The 22,209-nt window shown below is 55.0% G+C and overlaps 3 protein-coding genes across 3 annotated transcripts; all 3 read right to left on the reverse strand.

The window, feature by feature from the left end:
- Window positions 1-186: 186 nt before the first annotated feature.
- Window positions 187-20,590, reverse strand: LOC102934518 (perforin-1-like). Its single transcript, XM_043548082.1, has 3 exons — window positions 20,503-20,590; window positions 2,623-3,209; window positions 187-1,306 (listed from the first exon to the last, which is right to left on the reverse strand). The coding sequence occupies exons 2-3, from the start codon at window positions 3,153-3,155 to the stop codon at window positions 187-189; spliced, it is 1,653 nt and encodes a 550-aa protein (XP_043404017.1). The 5' UTR covers window positions 3,156-3,209; window positions 20,503-20,590.
- LOC122466124 (perforin-1-like) lies at window positions 15,598-16,167 on the reverse strand. Its single transcript, XM_043548081.1, has one exon. The coding sequence runs from the start codon at window positions 16,165-16,167 to the stop codon at window positions 15,598-15,600; it is 570 nt and encodes a 189-aa protein (XP_043404016.1).
- Window positions 16,401-20,626, reverse strand: LOC102935421 (perforin-1-like). Its single transcript, XM_037898908.2, has 3 exons — window positions 20,503-20,626; window positions 18,082-18,668; window positions 16,401-17,537 (listed from the first exon to the last, which is right to left on the reverse strand). The coding sequence occupies exons 2-3, from the start codon at window positions 18,612-18,614 to the stop codon at window positions 16,418-16,420; spliced, it is 1,653 nt and encodes a 550-aa protein (XP_037754836.2). The 5' UTR covers window positions 18,615-18,668; window positions 20,503-20,626; the 3' UTR covers window positions 16,401-16,417.
- Window positions 20,627-22,209: the final 1,583 nt, after the last annotated feature.

The raw sequence follows: 22,209 nt of genomic DNA on the forward strand, positions 1-22,209 counted from the left end.
GGGGATGATGGGCCCACAGGAGCAGATCGTCTCTTATGGGCATAGGAAACACCGATTTCCGAGCAGGAGGGACAGCATGAAGCCCAGTAGCATCAGCAGAGTGGGAACTAGGAAATGCTCTGGGGGACAGGGGTGCTATTGACCAATGCACACCCATGCCCCTCTCAGATCCCCTGTCTAAGGGGCTCACCAGAAGGCCTCCACCTCCTTCCCCTTGGCTGTGCTCTGCTGGGATGGCTGGGAGACATAGTCAAAGCAGGTCCGGCCCCCGAGGTGGGGCCCACAGCGCAGGCTGTACTGGAACCAGATGCGGCCGTGGTTCAGGTAGCAATCCTTCTGGTGGGGCCCCCCAGCCTCCAGCGGGATGTCGCAGCTTCCCAGCAGGTCATCGTTCCACTTGTCCTCGTCCCAGACCTGGACTTGGATCTTGCTGGCGCTGGTGATGCGGATGGTACCAAAGTCCAAGGGGACGTACCAGACGGGACTGTTGTTGTTCCAGATGGTGCCAGTCCGGATCTCCCGTCTCTCAAATAACACCTTGACAAAGGCATCCGTAGCAGTAGATTGGTCCCCCCAGAGGCCACTGGCCTTCTTCACTGTGACCATCAGCTTCCCCAGGCCGCGCTCCCGCGAGCAGCACATGGTGTTGGTCATGGTATCCCCAGGGCAGACGCAGGAGCAGGGGTCATGGGCGCTGCGTTGAGTCCCGGGGGGGCAGCTTCGGGTGCAATTCCTCCACAGGGCCCTCTCACGGATGTACTCACTCACCGCCTGCCTCAGCGCCTCCCGCTTGGGGTCATCCTGCTCCAGCAGGACGTGGATGGGGTGCAGCGAATAGGACACCAGGCCAGGGCTGGTTTTGAGGCTCTCCATCCAGGCCGAGAAGACCTCGGCATCACTGCCAGAGAAGAGCACATCAGTTGTGCTTTCTCCTCCCTCCACCTCCATGTGGCGCTCCCGATACGTCTCGTGGAAGCTCCCCTGGACCTTCCCCTTCTTCTTCTCCTCCTCGCACTTGCTGTGCCCACCCTTGACCGAGCCCATTCCGATACTCACAGCCGCCTCCATGCTCAAGCAGTCCTTGATCTCGTCGTCACTCAAGCTGCTCATTGCCGCTTCGCAGACCCGCACGGCCGTCACGTCCCGTGCCCGGCCCCCCAGCTGCAGCTGGGACAGGTAGTGGGTGCCGTAGTTGCTGATTAGCTGCTGGTACTCCACCTTGGATTTGCTGTCGTACTGGTCGGGGAGGTTCTCCAGCGCCAGAGTGAAATGGCTGGTGAGCGGTGGCGTCTCGCTGACCCGGAACCTGGTCAGGGAGACAAGGGGAGGAGTGTGCTCAGCCCAATGAGTCAGCTGAGATCATTAGCTGTGCATCCTGATCATTAGCATCAGCCATCCAGTCTGCTGAACCTCACAACTTGCTGGGGATACTGCCAGCTGCTTGAGTGTTCTGGCAGACTGCCCCCACTCTGGTCCCGGCAGGTCACCGGGCTGTCCTGAGACATAAGAGAGGAAAATCCCCCTGTCATAAATATAAAGGGAAGGGTAAACACCTTTAAAATCCCTCCTGACCAGAGGAAAAATCCTCTCACCTGGAAAGGGTTAAGAAGCTAAAGGTAACCTTGCTGGCACCTGACCAAAATGACCAATGAGGAGACAAGATACTTTCAAAAGCTGGGAGGCGGGAGAAAAACAAAAGGTCTCTGTCTGTCTGTGTGATGCTTTTGCTGGGGCCAGAACTGGAATGGAGTCTTAGAACTTAGTAAGTAATCTAGCTAGATATGCGTTAGATTCTGATTTCTTTAAATGGCTGAGAAAATAAGTTGTGCTGAATGGAATGGATATTCCTGTCTGTGTGTCTTTTTTGGTAACTTAAGGTTTTGCCTAGAGGGATTCTCTATGTTTTGAATCTAATTACCCTGTAAGGTATTCACCATCCTGATTTTACAGAGGTAATTCTTTTTTACTTCTATTAAAAGTCTTCTTGTAAGGAAACTGAATGCTTTTTCATTGTTCTAAGATCCAAGGGTTTGGGTCTGTGGTCACCTATGGAAATTGGTGGGGATTTTTACCAAACCTTCCCCAGGAAGTGGGGTGCAAGGTTTTGGTGAGGATTTTGGGGGGAAAGATGTTTCCAAACAATGCTTTCCCAGTAACCCAGATAAACGTTTTGTGGTGGCAGTGGAAGTCCAAGGGCAAAGGGTAAAATAGTTTGGACCTTGGGGAAGTTTTAACCTAAGCTGGTAAAAGTAAGCTTGGGGGGTTTTCATGCAGGTCCCCACATCTGTACCCTAGAGTTCAGAGTGGGGAAGGAACCTTGACACCCCCATAGCTGTCCACTCCCAGGTGGGAGCCAGCACCCCCTAGAGGTCAAAAAGGCCCCATAGCACTGTGTGGTGTTGCACTGATACCAGTTCTAGGTGAGCCCTCCTGACCAATGTTCCCTCCAATTATTGACAGGTCGTGTGTGCAAAAAATGTCTTCTGTGCAAATTTTTGTGCTTGTGTGCAAATATTTGTGCACGTGGTGTTTCTCCGTGTACATGGGGTTTAGTATCTGTGTGTGCACTCCCAGGCACACAGCTTAGAGAGAAGAATGCTCTTGACCCAGGCTGGCTCTTACCTGTAATAGCCACAAGAGACCTCGTGGCTCACGAAGCTGTATTTGTCCATCCGTGTGTGATCTACAACAAAACTGGCCAGTTTGGAGTGCGATCCGGCCAGGGCCACCTGCACATTAACCTTGGGCTTCACAGGCACATCCAGCCCCACCTTCCAGTCATTCTGCACCGCGGATGCCGTGGACTCCATCATGCCCATCGCCGACTGCTGCACCGAACTGCTCAGCTTCCGGCGGCACGAGACGCGGACCCTCCAGTCCACCGCAGCCAGCGGCAGCCTCTGCCACTGGCCTCCTTGAAGTCGGTTCCGGCACAGGGTGCAGGTGCCATCCTGGTGTTGCCAGAGGCTGCTGTCAACCAGGTAGGCCCCCTTCCTGCCCATTGTGGTCACATCGATGCCCTCCCCAGCCAGGCTGTGCCCGGGCACAAAGGCCGTGTGCTTCTTGCATTCATTGACAGTGCCTGTGTGACAATGGGAGGAGGCCCCAGGGAAGACGAAGAGGAGGAGGGGGATGAAGGCACCAAATCTGGGCATGGCTGATGTGACGGGTTCCCCCACCCAGGAGGGGTTGTCGGCCTCTGAACCCTCCTGCAGGGAGAGACACACAGAGGTCCAGAATTAGTGACTATCTAGTGGCAGGCATTTCTCTTGGTTAACTCTGTTGTAGAGACAGAGACATCCACTTATCACCCATGACATCTGCCATATTTTATTGCACACCTACAGAAACTCTGGGCTCTAGGAAACCTGGAGGCATTACACAAATGACCTGATTCCTCATTTGCATGTTTGATGACAGATTATCTAATTTTTATCAATTCCCTCTCCTCCTTGTTTTCCAGATGTTGGAATTCCATCACTAACTACGAGGAGGAGGTATAGTTTCACATGCCCATTCTACAGTGTGCAATATAATAATGGGTCATTGCAATTCCTCAATGGGGCCACTAGAGGACGGTGCCACGTGGACAGAGTCCGTGGCTTGTACTTAGTGAGCTGATTCAGTGGCTGGGTCTGGCCGCTAGGGGGAAGTTCAAAGCCAGGCACAACCCGTAGATTGGGAGTGGTGGCTTTCACAACCAGCAAGAGCAGTGGGAGCTTGGGCCACGCTAGCCATGACTGGCCTCACTGTAGAATCTTCTGGGTCCCCCTTCTGGTCAAGCCGAGTGGTGGTTTTGGTAACGTTTAACCACTGACGGAGGGTCATTTTCTGGGGTTTCTCATGGTCAGCATCAGCCCCAGCATCTAGCACTGTCAGCTTTACACTGTGGCTGTTGGGGAAAAATGGAAGGAAATGCCACCGCCCCGGAACAGATCCTGGGCCCATCCAGCCCAGAAACCTGCTCCCTCCCTTTTGCCCTGGATAAGGCCCATGGGCCCATCTAGCCTGGTATCCTGCCCCCTCCCTACCATGCAAGAGCAGATCCATGGGCCCATCTACTCTGGTATCCTGTTCCCTTCCTTTCTCACCAGGTACCTGACCACCTCACCTTTCTCTTTGTGTCCCTCCCCTTACTAACCACAAGGGATGCTGGGTTAAATGTAGATTTGAATTGTGTTCCACTCGGGTTGGAACTGCACAGCAATGCTGGCTATGGGGCAGGAAAGGGTGTCAGCTCTGCATCCTATGATCGTAGCAGGCTCTGACTGGGAGGGGACAGTAAACGTTTGAACTCACCCCAGCAGAACCGGGCAGGAAAAACTCACTTGAATATTGACTGCTTGATTCTGCCCGGCCTGCAGCCCTCTGCAAGTCCTTCCTTGGGGTTCCCTCCCCAACTCTGCTGGTGCTCCTCAGTCCCGACCTGCTGCCCCACTGCTTTATTGCCAATAGAAAATCAAACAGCCTGAAATTGCAAGATGCCCCTGATATGAAAGGTATAAAAGATGTAAATTAATTATCAAAAGCTGAATGGCAATGTGGTCCAGAGCAGTGGTTTTCAAACTTATTTTCTGGTGACCCAGCTGAAGAAAATGGTTGATTCCCATGACCCAACGGCGCTGGTGATCAGGGATTTGGGGTGTGGGAGGGGCTCATGGCTAGGGCAGAGGGTTGGGGTATGGGGGTGAGGGCTGTGGGGTGGGGCTGGAAATGAGGGGTTCAGGGTGTAGGAGGGTGATCTGGGCTGGGGCAGGGGGTTAGGGTGAGGGAGGGGGTCAGGGCTCTGGGCTGGGGGTGCAAGCTTTGGGTGGGGCCAGGGATGAGGGGTTTGGCAGGAAGGGTCTCTAGGTAGGTCCGGCTCCTAGGTGGAGGTACACAAGTGGCTCTGCGTGGCTCTTGCCTGCAGGCACCCCCACCCCCCAAAGCTCCCAGTGGCTGGGAACTGGCCAATGGGAGTGCGGAGCTGGTGGTCGGTGTGAGGGCAGCGCACGGAGCCCTGTGGCCCCCCCGCCTAAGAGCCAGACCTGCTGCTGGCTGCTTCAGGGTCGCAAAGTGGTGTCAGAACAGACAGGGATTAGTCTGTCTTAGCCAGGCAGCACCGCCACCACCTGGACTTTTAACAGCCTAGTCGTCAGTGCTGACCACAGCCGCCACGACCCAGTGCCTTACATTCTGCGACCCAGTACTGGGTTGCCACCCGCAGTTTTATAACCACGGCTCTAGTGGGTAGAGCACGGGATTGACAGTCAGGACTCCTGGGTTCTCTTGTCACACTAGGAGGGGAGTGGGATCCAGTGGGTTAGAGCAGGAGGGAGTGGGGACCATGATCTTGGTTGAGGTCTGTGGAGCACATGGGGTGAACAGGCCCCCAGTCTCAACTGGGGGGATCTGTGCAGTGCCCGGCATTAGTGGGGCCTCAATCTCAGCACAGTCCTCATTTCAGCCAGGATTTGTGCAGCACCCAGTGCAATGGGGTTCCCCATCTCGGCTGAGGTCTGAGCAGCATCCTGCACGATGGGGTCCCCGATCTTGGCCAGGGTCTGAGCAGACCCACCCATCACTTACCTGCTTCAGGAACTGAGCTGAGGTATATTTCGGCCCTGGGGCCTGTCGGCGTCCTGGGCAGGTCTGTGTCTCTGCTGGGAGAGATGAGCTCTGAAGGTGGATCAAGGCACCACAAAGGGGCTCCTGTGTTCTCAGTGTCTCAGACGTCATCACACTCCCCCCAGCCCTGAGTTCCTGCCCCCCTTCACACCCCCAGCCACAGCCAGCTCGACAGGAAGCTGTGGCCAGCAATTGTTCCACCCCTGTGGTGGATCAAACATGGCTCCCATGGGTCTTGACCCAGTGTATGACGAGCTAGAGAGTCTGCAAAGGAAACCACAGTGAGACAAACTCTGCACTGAGTCATTGGGGCCAACACTTCCTCCCGGGGAGAGCGGCCCCCTCCTGAGCACCCCGCCCTGCGGCACAGCACCCCCTAGTGCTACACTGGGGCCAGCACTGCCTTTCGGGGAGAGTGTCCCCCATTGAGCCCCCACCCTGCAGCAGAGAAGCCCCTAATGCCACACTGGGGTATTGGGGCCAGCATTGCCTGCCGAGGGACAGCGCCCCCTGCTGAGCCCCCCACGCTGAAGCACAGCACACCAGTGTGAGGAAGTGGAAAGTGTGAGCACAACCTTGTAAAATTGTTCCCTTGGCACAGTTCGGAAATGAACCGGTTTCAAGGCGCGCAGGTGGCTCGGCCTATGGAGAGTAGGGTGGCCGGCAGTCAGGGGCTTGTGGGATAGTGGCCAGACTAAAAGCTCTGGAGGCCCTGGGGTGAGGGGTGGGTGGGGAGCACCCCCTCGCAGGACCTGCTCAAGGAAAACCTGAGAGGTGGGCAATAAGGCTGCCCCACCTCCTGGAGTACGCACACGGGAGCGGAGGGTGGAGAAGGGTGGAGAGTCCCAGGCACCAAATGAGTGCTCAGGGATCCACCCAGTCCCTCTCGTTGTAGTCCAGGAAGTGTCAGATTCTTGTGGTTTCTGCCAGGACCAGCCTCTGGCTAATCAAGGGTGACTCCGCCACTTACATACTGGGGGTCGTGCAGCAGGGGCTCTGCGAGCAGGTCTGCTCCCTTGGTGGCCACAATGGACCTGGTTGCCTAGAACTGCTTGCAGGTCTGGAGGAGGTCCTGGTAGAAGACTGGCAGCTTGGAGAGATCTTGGAAGACCCCTCGGATAGAGAAAAAAGAGCTGCTGGTCGTATCGGAGCCCTCAGAGGCAGCGGAAGGCGTGTGCCAATGTGCTGCACGCCAGACTACCTACACCGTAAAGGAGTCTCTGCAGGGCCTGGAGGTAGAAGACGTGGACCTGGCTGCAGAGACAGACCAGGTCCTGTTCTCCCTCCTCCAGGGGTAGACTCAGAACCCCCGCAGAGACCATGTGCAGTCCTGGCCAGAAGAACTCCAGAGCCATCCCCTGGAGCCTGGCCAGGATCCCTGGGACTGGGCTCAGGGTGTTGAGTCGGTGCCAAAGCATGGACAGGACCAGCTGGTTGAGCACCAGTGCCCTCTCCCACAGGGAAAGGCAATGGAGCAGTCCTGTCCACCTCCGCAGCCACTCACCCACCCTGGCCTCCAAATCTTGCCAGTTCTCCAGTAGAGAAGGATATATGACAGAAAGGTGACCGCCAAGATAGGGCAGTGGACCCGCACTCCACCGAATGGCTTGAAGCACGGGTGGGAGGGAGTTCATCTGGCACCCATCTCTGACCATCAGAACAGAGCCCTTGACCCAGCTGACCCGGACAAAGGAGGCCACTGAGTAGATCCCCTGGGAGGTCTCCACCCGCACCAGGTCTCCTGGGTCCTGGACCAACCGCAACTCCAGCTCACGAATCACCAACCGTGTCATCCTCCTGTGGAGGAGACAGAGGAAGGGCTTGATTGCAGAGTATACAGCAAGCCTGACAGTGGACAGCCCTGATGGACCCCTGGCTCGAAGCTGACCATTTTGGTCAGGTCCAGTGTAGCCTGACCAAACACTCCACAGAAGCATGCAGCACCTGGAGAAAATCCACAAACTGGGGCCAAAAGCTAAATGCCCATAGAGTACCCAGGAGATACCTGTGGTTTATCCTGTCAAACACCTTGTCCTAGTCCAGGAACAGGAGGACGAATGACAGACCATCTGTACACCCAAGATCCAGGAGGTCCTGGACCAAATACAAATGATCAAAGATGGTGCAGCCTGGGACAGTCTAGGTCTCGTTGAATGGACCACGTCCGCCAGCACAGACCCCAGCTGCAGCAAGATGGCCTTTGCTACGACTTTGTAGTCCATGCTGAGGAGTGAGAGGGGATGCCAATTCTGAAGGTCGCAGAGGTCCCCCTTCTTCGGTAGCAAGGCGAGCACGGCTCGCCTGCACAGCAGAGGGAGGACCCCGCTCTCCAAGGACTAGCCCCAGACAGTGGCAAGGTCCGGGCCGAGGATGTCCCAGAACACACAGAACTCCATTGTCAGCCCATCCATGCTCAGAGATGTATTGGTAGGTGTCAAGGTTCCTTCCCCACTCTGAACTCTAGGGTACAGATGTGGGGACCTGCATGAAAGACCCTCTAAGCTTATTCTTACCAGCTTAGGTTAAAAACTTCCTCAAGGTACAAACTTTGCTTTGTCCTTGAACCCTCTGCTGCCACCACCAAGCGTGTTAAACAAAGAACAGGGAAAGAACCCACTTGGAGACGTCTTCCCCCAAAATATCCCCCCCAGCCTTACACCCCCTTTCCTGGGGAAGGCTTGATAAAAATACTCACCAATTGGTACAGGTGAACACAGACCCAAACCCTTGGATTTTAAGAACAATGAAAAAGCAATCAGGTTCTTAAATGAAGAATATTAATTAAAGAAAAAGTAAAAGAATCAGCTCTGTAAAATCAGGATGGTAAATACCTTACAGGGTAATCCGATTCAAAACATAGAGAATCCCTCTAGGCAAAACCTTAAGTTACAAAAAGACACAAAAACAGGAATATCCATTCCATTCAGCACAGCTTATTTACCAGCCTTTTAAACAAAAGAAAATCTAACGCATTTCTAGCTAGATTACTTACTAACTTAACAGAAGTTCTGAAGAGCATTCCTGACCTGGTCCCGGCAAAAGCATCACACAGACAGACAGACCCTTTGTTCACCGCCCCCTACAGCTTTGAAAGTAACTTGTCTCCTCATTGGTGATCTTGGGTCAGGTGCCAGCAAGGTTATCTTAGCTTCTTAACTCTTTACAGGTGAAAGGGTTTTGCCTCTGGCTAGGAGGGATTTTATAGTTCTGTACACAGAAAGGTGGTTACCCTTCCCTTTATATTTATGACAGTGGGCATGAGATGGAGGGCTACCGAGAACTTGGTGAGAGCGAGAAGTAGCACAAGCCAGTCCCAGTCACCCACGCTGACCATTGAGAGTTCATTACAGAGCACTCATAAAGGCTCATAATGTTTGCCCCCTCCCTCAGTGTGGAGAACAGCCTTTGCCCCTTGAGCTATGAGTCCCATACACTTCCCTCCAACTCACTGGGAGAAAGTTTGGGTACAGAAGAGGTACAGGCTCCGGGACAGAGTTTGGGTTCTGGGTGCTGACTCAGGGGGTTCAGGTGCAGGAGGGGTGTGGGGTGTGGGCTCTGGGAGGTAGTTTGGGTGCAAGAGGTGGTTTGGGGTGCAGGTTCTGGGAGAGAGTTTGGGTGCGAGCTCTGGGAGGGAGTTTGGGTGCTGGGTGTGGGCTCTGGGCTGGTACAGGGGGTTGGGGTACAGGAGGGGGTGCCGGGGGAGTTTGGAGTACTGGGTGCAAGAGGGGGTTTGGGTGCTAGCTGCAGGCTTTCGGAGGGGGTTTGGGTGCTGGCTGCGGGCTCTAGGCTGGGACAAAGAGTTGGGATGTGGGGCATGGGACTTGGCCGGGGATGAAAAGTTTGGGGTGGATCAGGCAGGCTGCCCTGGGGCTGGGGGCCAGAAAGGAGGACTCCCCCGAGCCTCCTCCCTGCCAGCAGCAGTGAGCTCCATTGGAGGGGAGGCCCTCCCTGGACCCCCTGGCCCAACACTCACCCAAGCCCCCCAGGCTGCTACTCAGGAGGTCCAGCCAGGATAAGCCCTACCCCACGGAGTCGACTTGGAGTCGCCTGCTGGGGGGGGCTGCAATTCACCTCCTTCCCTCCTCCCTCGCAGGTGTAGCAGCCGCCTCGGCCTGCCTCTGGCACTGCTCCCTTGTAGCCAGCTGCGCCAGTGGCCGGTAAGGGAGCACAGTGCGGAGCTGCAGGGGGCAGACACCCACTGCCCAGGGCAAGTAGGGGAGGTGCGCGGGGGAAGCAGACAAGGCCCGGGGACACTCCGGGGGAGGTGTGCAGGGGCAGCAGGCAGGGATGGGGGAGAGACCCGGCCCCTAACATTGGTGGATCTGTGCCCTCCAGGCCCTGAATTTGCTAGAGCCCGGGGCCCATGGGCTAATACAACTTGCCACCCCTGTAGAATGACAGGACTTCCTGCTTAGAAATTTGATTTCACACATGTTTATTGAGGCAGGGAGATACATTTGCAAAGATCCAGAGACCTGGAATCCTCCAAGAAACAAATCATTTTGCAGTGGTGTTGCAAAGCTGCATGGCAGTTTTCCAGGCTGGAGATGTTTAACTTGCAGTCAGTAGGGTTCAGAGTTAACCACCCCCACTCCATCAGTGAGGTGCACCATGGAGCTATTGATCTAGACTCTCAACAGATGCAGAGAGGGGTGAGACAGGAAGAAGCTTTAATCCGTGAATTAGGGAGAATTTGCCCTTCCCAATGTGACCCTAATGCAGGGCCATCTCCCTGAGCCTGCTGACAGCCTGAATCAATAGCCCGGTGGCGTGTTCTCCTGTGTATTAACTCTGAAGCCTACTGATGGTGAGTGATACATCACCATCTTTCTTTACAGTCTGAGCAGAGAACATCCAGCTGGATGGTGGGCGGGGCCTATGTATTCATGATGATATAACTAACCCCAAAGCAGCTGAGTAATTGTGGAAAGCAACAGAAACAACACTTAGGGAACAGCCCCCTAATGAATCCTCCCCCCGGGACCCCGGCCCATCAGCTGGGTGTTTAGATCCATGCCCACCCTGGAACATCTTAGGGTTTCTATAGAGGGTTAATCACTGAACCACAATAGAACAGGCCTGAGCTTTGAGCCTTTTCCTTTCCTGTAGAGACAATCTGTTTTCAAGTGGATACACTAGACAGATAAATACCATTGGTGGATGGATACATGGGGCTGTGGATTGGTTTCACTGCCTACACATATTGGTTGACTGGTTGGTTGGATGTACTTAGGACATTCGTGGGTTGGTTGGTTGCACTGGCTACACCTATTGGTTGGCTGGTTGGATGTACTTAAGACTTTAGTTGGTTGGTTGGTTAGTTACACTGGATGCACTAGATCAGTAGTTCTTAACCCGTGGCCCGTGGGCCGCTTGTGCCCCAGTCGGAACACAGCTGTAGCCCGTATCACATCCTGAGGGCCATACAGATAACATATATATATTGTGGATGTGGCCCACATAACACATAAAGAGCTATGTATGCATCCCAGAATGGTAAATAGGTTGAGAATAGATATGCACTAGATACATACACTGGTTAGTTGGCAGGTAGGCTGGATATGCTAAATATATTTGATAGTTGGCTGGTTACACTGGACACACTGGACACCATATTTGTTGGTTGGCTGGCTGGAAATTTTCTATATAATAAACTCATTCACTGGTTGGTTGGCTGTCTGGCTGGCTTTTACATTGCATGCTCAAGATAAATTCATTGGTTCTTTGGATGCACTGGATACTTATGCTCAAGTAAGTGTTCTGATGCCTGGATCCAAACTCTGCATCAGGTCCATTGGGACTTCAGCTTCTCCTGACTGATTGTGCTGGGGGCTCTGCCTGTCTCCCGCACTCCAGACCCTCAGATACTACCACCACCTGGGACCCCCGATCGATTCAAGCTTCATGGAGTGGTGAAAACGGATCTCTCTCTCCCTCTCTCTCTCTGTCTCAGTATAGCCTTCTGACCCTGACTTGTGTGATCAGTTATAGTTTTGTAAACCCGACTTTTATAACCATATTTAAGTTAGATTTAATATTATCACTGCTTTGCTTGTTTGCCTTCCCTGTGGTTATTACCTGGCAATAAATAACTTTATGGTTAAGCTGGTTGCTTCTCTCTCTCTCTCTCCCTCCCCCTTGTGGGTGTTTTTTGGTTTCCTCATTCGCTCTGCAGCAATGCTCCTCTTACCTAAGCTAAAAGATCCCTGCAGCACCCAAAAATCCTGTGAGGTTTTCTCATCAAGTGGGTTACTACCAGAAAAATTGTAATGTGAAAGTGGGTCTAGAGACATGCTGAACCAGGGGCCTATGAGGGTGGCAGATTGAAAGTGCTGCTCGACCCCGCCTGCTGAGCCAAGTGACATATAAGGGGTCAGCTTGGGGCCCCCCAGCCACCAGCGGGATGTCGCAGCTTCCCAGCAGGTCATCGTCCCAATTGTTGTCCTCGTCCCAGACCTGGACTCGCATCTTGCTGGCACTGGTGATGCAGATGGTACCGAAGTCCAAGTGGACATTCCAGATGGGATTGTTGTTGTTCCAGATGGTGCCAGTCCAGATCTCCTTGCTCTCAAAGAAGATCTTGACGAAGGCATCTGTAGCAGTCAAGTGGTCTGCCCAGAGGTCACTGGCCTGCTTCACAATCACCGTCAGCTTCCCCAGGATGTACTCCCGTGATCAGCACATGGTGCTGGTTGTGGCATTCCCAGGGCAGATGCAGGAGCTGCATTAGGTCCCTGGGGGGCAGTGCTGGGTGCCCTATACCACAGGGCCCTCTCGGTGATGTACGCTCTCACCGCCTGCCTCATGCCATGCCAGCGAGGACCATGTACCCTGCAGGGGCTTGCTCTGAAGCCACTGGGTGTGTGGTGGAGCAGAAGGAGGCTATGGAAAGATCCTCTCCTGTCCACCATGCATCACAACCGCACTCCCATCTGCTCTCCAGAGCCTCCCCATCTCTCAGCCTCTGCACCAGGATCCCAGCCTTCATTCCAGGTGCAGGTCAGGAGCTCAGAGCCATTTCCCACCCCCTGATAACACCTTCCATGCACTGTTAGAACTGACGTGCAAGATGTATTTAGCTCGGGGTGGCAACATATCGGAAATTGTATGGCGGGCCATGAATACTGACAAAATTGGAGATTGGGGTGCAGGAGCAGGTGAGGGCTCTGCCTCAGGGTGTGGGATCTGGGGTGGGGCCAGAAATGAGGAGTTCATGGTGTACAAGGGGGTTGAGGTGCAGTGAGGGTGAGGGCTCTGCCTGGGGTTGTGTGCTCTGGGGTGGGGCTGGGGATGAGGGGTTTGGGGTACAGGAGGGTGCTCCGGGCTGGGACCAAGAGGTTCTGAGGGCAGGAGGAGTATTGGGGCTGGGACAGGGGGTTGGGGTCTGGGAAGGGGTCAGGAGTGGTGCTTACCTCAAGCAGCTCCCGGAAGAAGCAGAATGTCCCCCCTTTGGCTCCTACACAGAGGCGTGGCACCGCTCAGATGGCTCTGCACACTCCCGCGTCCGCAGGCACCGCCCCTACCTGTCCCATTGGCGGTGGTTCCCAGCCAATGGGAGCTGTGGAGGGCGGCGTTTGGGGTGTGCAGAGCCTCATGACTGCCCCTATGGGTAGGAGCCAGAGGGGGGACACGCCAATGCTTCCGGGAGCCACACGGAAATCCCCCAGTGGGAGCTTGAGGGCCGGATTAAAAGGTCTGATGGGCCAGATGTGGGCCTTAGTTTGCCTACCCCTGATTTAGTTGATCAACCAGTTGGGGGCTATATGAGAACAGGCTGCCATCTGCTGGCGGGAATCGGAGCTGCACCATTAGAGGAGGACTATTACTTCTAATTCTCCAGTCCCCGGAGCCAGCCATGTCATGGGGCCAGATCAGAACCAGTGCCCCCTAGAGGGGAAAGGCCCCGTGTCCCATTCTCAGCCCGCTGAGCCAGCCAATCCCTCTGCTGAAGAGTCAGCTCAGAGCTGAATCCCCTTAGAGGTAAAAATCCTCATATTCCCTCCTGGATCCCTTGGCAATAGCAGTGTCTTGCTAATATCAGCTTTGGGATATTAATGCACCCCTAAAAACACAGCCCATCTCCCTGTATCTCTTTCCCACCCACCCCACTCTGTCCCCAACAGAAGCCATTCCCTTTGACTGGCTTTAACCACATTACACTGGATTCCCTATACCAGCAAATTTGTCCAGCTTTCTAGCTGCCCTGTCGTTCCATGCCACACTCCCCTCCAGCCCAGAGCTCCCCATACTGTTCCCAAGCATATAGTGCAGCCACTCATTTCTACTCTACATCTGGGTCCAGCCCACTGAGGTTGGAAGAATGACAAGGCTTTCTGCTTAGAAATTTGCTTTCACAAATGTTTATTGAAGCAGGGAGATACATTTGAAAGAATTCAGAGATCTAGAATCCTCCCAGAAGCAAGTAATTTTGACCTGGAGATGCAAAGCAGCATGGTGGTTTTCCAGGCAGAGGAGATATTTAACTTGCAGTTGGTAGGGTTCAGAGTTAACAACCCTCATTCACCAGTTAACTGCACAATGGTGCTATTTATCTAGGATCCCACAGATGCAGATTGGGGTGAACCAGGAAGATGCTTTAATCCCTGCATTAGAGGCAGATGCCCTTCCCAATGCAACCCCAATACCGTGCCCTCTCTGAGCTTGCTGACAGCCGGAATCAACAGTCCTGTGGCACGACTTCCATCATTTAACTCTGATTTCTATGGATGGCAAGTGATATATCAGCATCACTCCTGATCATCTGAAGAATGAACATCCAGCTGGATGGTGGGTGGGGCCTGCACATTCAGGATGAGATAATTAACCCCAGAGCTGCTGGGTAATAGTGGAAAGCAAGAGAAATCACAACCAGGGAACAGCCTCCGAGTGAATCCTCCTTCTGGGAGCCCATCCCATGCCCTGGGTGTTTAGAACTATGCCCATCGCTGGAGTATCATCGGGTTTCTGCAGAGGGTTAATCCCTGATGCCACAATAGGACAGGGGGTGAGCTTTGCTCCTGATGATTTCTTTTCAGCTCAATGCACTAGACAGGTAATGACCGTGGGTGAATGGATACGTGGGCTGGGGGATTAGTCGCACTGCCGGCACATATTGGTTGACTGGATGACCTTGACATTCATGGGTTGGTTGGTTGCACTGGCTACACATGTTGGTTGGACGTACGTAAGGCATTAGTTGGTTGGATACACCAGATGGACGAGGTACATACACTGGTTGGTTGGGTTGCTGGATACATTGGATGCAGTGGATACGTTGGTTGAATAGGTTGGCAGGTTGGCTGGATATGCTCAACACATTTGTTGGTTGGCTGGTTACATCTGACAGCCTGAACATATCCACTGGTTGGTTGGCTGGATGGATACATTGGATGCAGTGGATACGTTGGTTGAATAGGTTGGCAGGTTGGCTGGATATGCTCAACACATTTGTTGGTTGGCTGGTTACATCTGACAGCCTGAACATATCCACTGGTTGGTTAGCTGGCAGGCTGACTTTTTTACATTGGCAGCTCTCGATAAAATGTGTAGGTTGTATGGATGCACTGGATACATTCATTGGTTGATGGCTTGCTGGTTGAATATGTTGGATAAAGTAAATGCAACAATTGGTTGGTTGGCTGGCAGTTGGCTGGATGCGGGGGGCAGATAGGTTGGATGCAGAAGGTAAATACTTTGGTTTGTTGGTTGGATGTATACATTGGATGACTGGAATCATCGGGCACACTGGTCTGAGGGATCTGGAATGGGCAGTTCATGGTGGGATATTTTTCCAGAGGGAGCTGTGAGGATGATGGGCCCACAGGAGCAGGCTGTCTCTTGTGGCATAGGAGACACAGATTCCCGAGCAGGGGTGACAGCATGAAGCCCAGTAGCATCAGCGGAGAGGGGACTAGGAAACGCTCTGGGGAACAGGGAGCACGAATGATCAATGCACACCCATGCCCCTCTCCGATCCCCTGTCTAAGGGGCTCACCAGAAGGCCTCCACCTCCTTCCCCTTGGCTGTGCTCTGCTGGGATGGCTGGGAGACATAGTCGAAGCAGCTCCGGCCCTCGAGGTGGGGCCCACAGCGCAGGCTGTACTGGAACCAGATGCGGCCGTGGTTCAGGTAGCAATCCTTCTGGTGGGGCCCCCCAGACTCCAGCGGGATGTCGCAGCTTCCCAGCAATTCATTCTTCCACTTGTCCTCGTCCCAAACCTGAACACGAATCTTGCTGGCGTTGGTGATGCGGACGGTACCAAAGTCCAAGTGGACGTTCCAGACGGGATTGTTGTTGTCCCAGATGGTGCCAGTCCGCATCTCTCTTCTCTCAAAGAAGACCTTGACAAAGGCATCTGTAGCGGAAAAGTAATCCCCCCACAGGCCGCTGGCCCGCTTCACTGTCACCATGAGCTTCCCCAGGCCACATAGAGAGCCGCATATGCAACCCACAATGCAACCTCCCCTGCATATGCAACGCAAAATGGTAACTAGGTTGAGAACAGGTACAAGATACATTACTTTGTTTACTGGATGGATCCATTGGATGGTTGGAATCATTGGACAGGCTGGTCTGATGGATTTGAAATGGACGGTTCTTGATGGGATGTTTTCCCAGAGGGAGCTGTGAGGATAACGGACCCACAGGAGCAGACGTCTCTTATGGGTATAGAAGACCCCGATTCCCGAACAGGAGGGACAGCATGAAGCTCAGCAGCATCAGCAGAGCAGGAACTAGCAAATGGTTGGACAGGGAGTGCTATTGACCAACGCACACCCATGCCCCTCTCCGATCCCCTATCTAAGGGGCTCACCAGAAGGCCTCCACCTCCTTCCCCTTGGCTGTTCCCAGCTGGGGTGGCTGGGAGACATAGTCAAAGCAGCTCCGGCCCCCGAGGTGGGGCCCACAGCGCAGGCTGTACTGGAACCAGATGCGGCCGTGGTTCAGGTAGCAATCCTTCTGCTGGGGCCCCCCAGCCTCCAGCGGGATGTCGCAGCTTCCCAGCAGGTCATCGTCCCACTTGTTGTCCTCGTCCCAGACCTGGACTCGGATCTTGCTGGTGCTGGTGATGTGGATGGTACCGAAGTCCAAGTGGACGTTCCAGACGGGATTGTTGTTGTTCCAGATGGTGCCAGTCCGCATCTCCCGTCTCTCAAAGAAGACCTTGACGAAGGCATCCGTAGCAGTAAAGTAATCCCCCCACAGGCCGCTGGCCGTCTTCACTGTCACCGTGAGCTTCCCCAGGCCGCGCTCCCGCGAGCAGCACATGGTGTTGGTCATGGTATCCCCGGGGCAGAGGCAGGAGCAGGGGTCATGGGCGCTGCGTTGAGTCCCCGGGGGGCAGCTTCGGGCGCAATTCCTCCACAGGGCCCTCTCACGGATGTACTCACTCACCGCCCGCCTCAGTGCCTCCCGCTTGGGGTTGCCCTGCTCCAGCAGGATGTGGATGGGGTGCAGCGAATAGGACACCAGGCCGGGGCTGGCTTTGAGGCTCTCTATCCAGGCCGAGAAGACCTTGGCATTACTCCCGAAGAGCACATCAGTTGTGCTCTCTCCTCCCTCCACCTCCACGTGACGCTCCCGATACGTCTCGTGGAAGCTCCCCTGGACCTTCCCCTTCTTCTTCTTCTCCTCGCACTTGCTGTGCCCACCCTTGACCGAGCCATTTCCGATACTCACACCCGCCTCCATCCTCAAGCAGTCGTTGATTTCGTTGTCACTCAAGCCGCTCATTGACGCTTCGCAGACCCGCACGGCCGTCACGTCCCGTGCCCGGCCCCCCAGCTGCAGCTGGGACAGGTAGTGGGTGCCGTAGTTGTTGATTAGCTGCTGATACTCCAGCTTGGATTTGCTGTTGTACTGCTCCGGGAGGTTCTTCAGCGCCCGAGTGAAATGGCTGGTGAGCGGGGGCATCTCGCTGACCCGGAACCTGGTCAGGGACACAAGGCAAGGAGTGTGCTTAGCCTAGTGAGACAGCAGTGTATCCTAAGGCCCTAACCAACCCACAAGCAATGATCTAAGCAGGTAGCTCCTACTCAAAGCAGTCACCCAGTCAGCTGAACTTGACCCACATTGCTGGGGATACTGTCAGCTGCTTGATAGTTGAGACAGACGTCCCCCACTCTGGCCACAGCAGGTCGCCAGGCTGTCCTGACACACACGAGAAGAAAATCCCCCATAGCTGTCCAGTCCTAGGTGGGAACCGCCATCTCCTAGAGGGGAAGGGCTCCATGTCCCAATCCCTGCTGCCTTCCTAGCCAGGCAGTCCCCCGCCCTGGGGCCAGATTGAATCTGGCATTCCCTAGAGAGGAAAGGTTCTGTGTCACATTCAATGGACCCCTGAGACAGCCAGCCCCCATCCTGGGCATGGATCAGAGCCAGTACCCCATAGAGGGGAAAGGCCCCGTATCTCTGTTTGGTGTTGCTGTGATTCCAATTCCAGATCAGCCCTCCTGACCCAAGCTGGCTCTCACCTGTAATAGCCGCAGGAGACCTCGTGGCTCATGAAGCTGTATTTGTCCATTCGCGCGTGGTCTACCACGAAACTGGCCAGTTTGGAATGCGATCCAGCCAGGGCCACCTGCACATTAACCTTGGGCTTCACAGGCACGTCCAGCTCCACCTTCCAGTCGTTCTGCACCACGGACGCTGCCGACTCCAACATGCCCATCGCCGACTGCTGCACCGAGCTGCTCGGCTTCCGTCGGCACGAGACATGGACCCTCCAGTCCACCGCAGCCAGTGGCAGCTTCTGCTGCTGCCATCCTTGAAATTGGTTCCGGCACAGGGTGCAGGTGCCGTCCTGGTGTTGCCAGAGGCTGCTGTCTACCAGGTAGGCCCCCTTTCTGGCCATCGTGGTCACATCGATGCCCTCACCAACCAGGCTGTGCCCAGGCACAAAAGCCGTGTGCTTCTTGCATTCATTGGCCGTGGCTTTCTGACAATGGGAGGAGGTCCCAGGGAAGATGAAGAGGAGGATGGGGATGAAGGCACCAAATCTAGGCATGGCTGCTGTGATGGGTTCCCCCACCCAGGAGGTGCCGCCGTCCTCTGAACCCCCCTAGAGGGAGACACACAGAGAGATCCAGAATTAGTGACTATCCAGTGGAAGGCAGTTCTGTAAGTTATCTCTGTTGTAGAGACAGAGACATCCACCTGTCACCCATGACATCAGCCATGTTTTATTGCACACCTAAGAAAGCTCTGGGCTCTAGGAAACCTGGAGGCATTACACAAATGACGTGATGCCTCATTTGCATGTTTGACTACAGGTTATCTAATTTGCATCAATTCCCTCTCCTCCTTGTTTTCCAGATGTTGGAATTCCATCACTAACTACGAGGAGGAGGTATAGTTTCACATGCCCATTCTACAGCATGCAATATAATAATGGATCATTGCAATTCCTCAATGGGGCCACTAGAGGGCGGTGCCACGGTGACAGAGTCCGTGGCTTGTAAATAGTGAGCCGGTGTAGTTGCTGGGTGTGGCCACTAGGGGGCAGTGCAACGCCAAAACAACCCATGGCTTGCAAGTGGTGGCTTTTGTAGCCAGCAAAAGCAGTGGCAGCTTGCAGCATGCTAGGTATTAATGGGCTTGCCGTAGAAACTGCTGAGGCCCCCTTGTGGCCATGCCGATTAGTGGATTCGGTTATGTTTAACCACTGACAAAGGGTCACTTTCCTGGGTTTCTCATGGTCAGCATCAGCCCCTGTGTCTGGAGCTGCCACCTTTACACTGTGGCTGTCGGAGAAAGATGGCAGGAAACCCTAGCGCCCTGAATCAGGCCCCAGGCCCATCTAGCCCAGTATCCTGGCCCTGGATCAGGTCCATGGGCCCATCTAGCCTGGTATCCCGCCTGTTTCCTACGACTGTGGAGCAAACCCCGGGCTCATCTACTCTGGTATCCTGTCCCCTTCCTTCTGCCCCAGATGCTTTGAGCACCTCACACTTCTCTTTGCGTCCCTCCCCCTACTAACCACAAGGGATGCTGTGTTAAATGTCGATTTGAACTATTTTCAACTTGGGTTGGAACTGTACAACAATTCTGGCTGTGGGGCAGGAAAGGGTAACAGCTCTGCATCCTGTCAGGGTAGCAGGCTCGGACTGGGAGGGGACAGTAAATGTTTGAACTCACTCCAGCAGAACCAGGCAGGAAAAACGCATTTGAATATGGACTGCTTGGTTCTGGCCAGGCCCCAGTCCCCCTAGAATCCGAGCCTTGGGGTTCCCTCCCCCCCGACTCTGCCGGTGCTCCTCAGTCCAGATCTGCTGCTCCCCACTGCTTTGTTGCCAATAGAAAATGAAACAGCCTGAAATTGCAAGATGCCCCTGATATGAAAGGTATCAACTACGTAAATTAATGATCAAAAACTGAGTGGCAACATGGGCTAGTGTATAGAGCCCTGGATTGAGTGTCAGGACTCCTGGGTTCTATTTTCGCTCTGGCGGGGGAGTGGGGTGAAGTGGGTTAGAGCAGAAGAGATGAACTTGGTTGAGGTCTGTGCACCCGGTGTGACAGGGTTCCCAATCTCAATGGGGGGGGGGTCTGTGCAGAGCCCGGCATTAGCTGGGGGGGGGGCATCTCAGTTGGGATGGGTCTGTGCAGCACCCAGAGTGATGGGGTCCTCAATCTCGGCCGGGGTTTGTGCAGCACCTGGCGCGATGGGGTCCCTGGTCTTGGTCAAGGTTTGTGCAGTGCCCAGCGCGATGGGGTTTCTGATCTCGGCCGGGGTCTGTGCAGGGCCCGTCGCGATGGGGTTCCTGATCTTGGCAGGGGTCTGTGCAATGCCCGGCGCGAAGGGGTCTCTGATCTCAGTCAGGGTCTGTGCAGAGCCTGGCACAATGGAGTTCCCGATTTCAGCCATTATCTGTGCAGACCCACCCATCACTCACCTGTCTGAGGAGCCAAGCTGAGGTATATTTAGGATCCGGGGCCCATCGGCAGCCAGGGCTGGGATGTGTCTCTGCTGGGAGAGACGCGCTTTGAAGTTGGATCAAGGCACCACAAAAGGGCTCCTGTGTTCTCAGTGTCTCAGCCGTCATCACGCTTCCCACAGCGCTGAGTTCCTGCCCCCCCTTCACACCCCCAGCCACAGCCAGCTGGGAAGGAAGCTGTGGCCACCAATTTTTCCACCCCTGTGGTGGATCAAACGTGCCTCCCGTGAGTCTCGTCCCAGGGTATGAGGAGCTAGAGAGGCTGCAAAGGAAACCACAGTGAGCCGAAACCTGCACCGAGTCATTGGGGCCATTGAGTACCCGAGGAGAATGCCCCCTGCTAAGCCCCGTGCCCAGCAGCACAGCGCCCCCTAGTGCCGCACTGGGGCCAGCACCTGGCGCCTCAGGGACCCCACTGTAAATACAGAGCAACCCCACCGATGCCAATGGAATCAGGCCAGGATTCTGACCCCTGGGTAAATCTGGAGCAAGCCCAATGCCCTGGCCCTGTGGGGCAGGCTGGGGTGGAAGTGGGGAAATTGGGCATTGAGGGAGGAATGCAGCCGGCTCCGAGGGAGCAGCATCAAGGAACCCGCAGCCAGGCAGGAGAGACCCCAGAGATGGAGGTGGGGTCAGTCGCTGGCCCCCGCAGGGCAGGCCGGCAGGGCCACCCCGAGCAGCAACAGCAGCCGGAGCCGGGGATACCTCCAGCCAGCGGAACAGCCAGAGGGAACTCGCCCGCCGCTAGCGTGAGGCCTTCTTGACATCCCGGGAGGTGGGCGGGCTCTTGCCCTTTTTCTTCCCCTGGCCCTTTTTACCAGCCGAGGAGGCTCCCTGGAAACTGGAGGGGGCCGTGGCCATGGCAGCTGCGGAGTCCGGACCCATGTCCAGCGGCGCCCGATGAGGGGCGGAGGCAGAGGGCCCGGTGGTGGTGGTGAAGAGATTAGCCACAGGGAGAAATGGGGGATTTGGCAGGGGTGGGACCACAGGGTCAAAGTGAGGGGCCCCACCCACAGTTTCCCACAGTATTTTGGCACGAGGCAGGAGAGAGAAGGGATGGTTAGGGGAGAGGGGAAAGGTGAACCACTTGTCCCTGCTAGGGTGTGAGCAGGGGAGGGGAAGGATACCAAGCGGGTGGGGCGTGGGAAGGTCTCTCGAGGCGGGGGGGTGTGATCGGCAGCATGGGTTAGGGAGACTGTCTCCTCCGGCTGCACTGGGGAGAGAGAGACTACAATATCAATGGGGGGATAGTGAACAGTGTGGGGGGGCAATGTAAAGGGGGCACAAGCACTTAGGGAGGGGGCGTGGGCGCACAAAGCAAGGTGGCTGAAGAGGGGGGGGGCAATGGAAGATAAGGGGAACGACCTGGAGACAGGCAGGGGGTGGGGCAGGAAAAGCACTGGGACAAACTTTGACTTCCTGGGTCCATGGAAACAGTATGAATATGTGAAGAGGTGGCGGGGAAAATGCAGCCTGAATGGCAGTGGGAGGTTCTGGAGGAGCTGCGATTGGGGCTGCAGGTTCTTAAGGGGCCAGCTGCATTTGCTTTACATCTTGGAAGCCCCAGGTCTTACATACCCAGGCTAAAAATCCCTTTAGCCTGGCTCCAGCACTTCCCCCAGTTTAGTCTTTGTTTCTCAGGTGTTTCCAGGAGTCTTCTTGTGT

This window comes from Chelonia mydas, chromosome 6 (assembly GCF_015237465.2).
Source record: "Chelonia mydas isolate rCheMyd1 chromosome 6, rCheMyd1.pri.v2, whole genome shotgun sequence".
Classification (NCBI taxonomy): domain Eukaryota; kingdom Metazoa; phylum Chordata; order Testudines; family Cheloniidae; genus Chelonia; species Chelonia mydas.

Bases quoted from the DNA above. Each gene is read 5' to 3' on its own strand.
- LOC102934518 (XM_043548082.1), bottom strand. From the start codon at position 3,155: ATGCCCAGATTTGGTGCCTTCATCCCCCTCCTCCTCTTCGTCTTCCCT. The intron at 1,307-2,622 runs GTAAGAGCCAGC...CTCCCTGACCAG, and splicing joins GTCTCTTGTGGCTATTACAG to GTTCCGGGTCAGCGAGACGC.
- LOC122466124 (XM_043548081.1), bottom strand. From the start codon at position 16,167: ATGATTCCAACCATCCAATGGATCCATCCAGTAAACAAAGTAATGTAT.
- LOC102935421 (XM_037898908.2), bottom strand. From the start codon at position 18,614: ATGCCTAGATTTGGTGCCTTCATCCCCATCCTCCTCTTCATCTTCCCT. The intron at 17,538-18,081 runs GTGAGAGCCAGC...GTCCCTGACCAG, and splicing joins GTCTCCTGCGGCTATTACAG to GTTCCGGGTCAGCGAGATGC.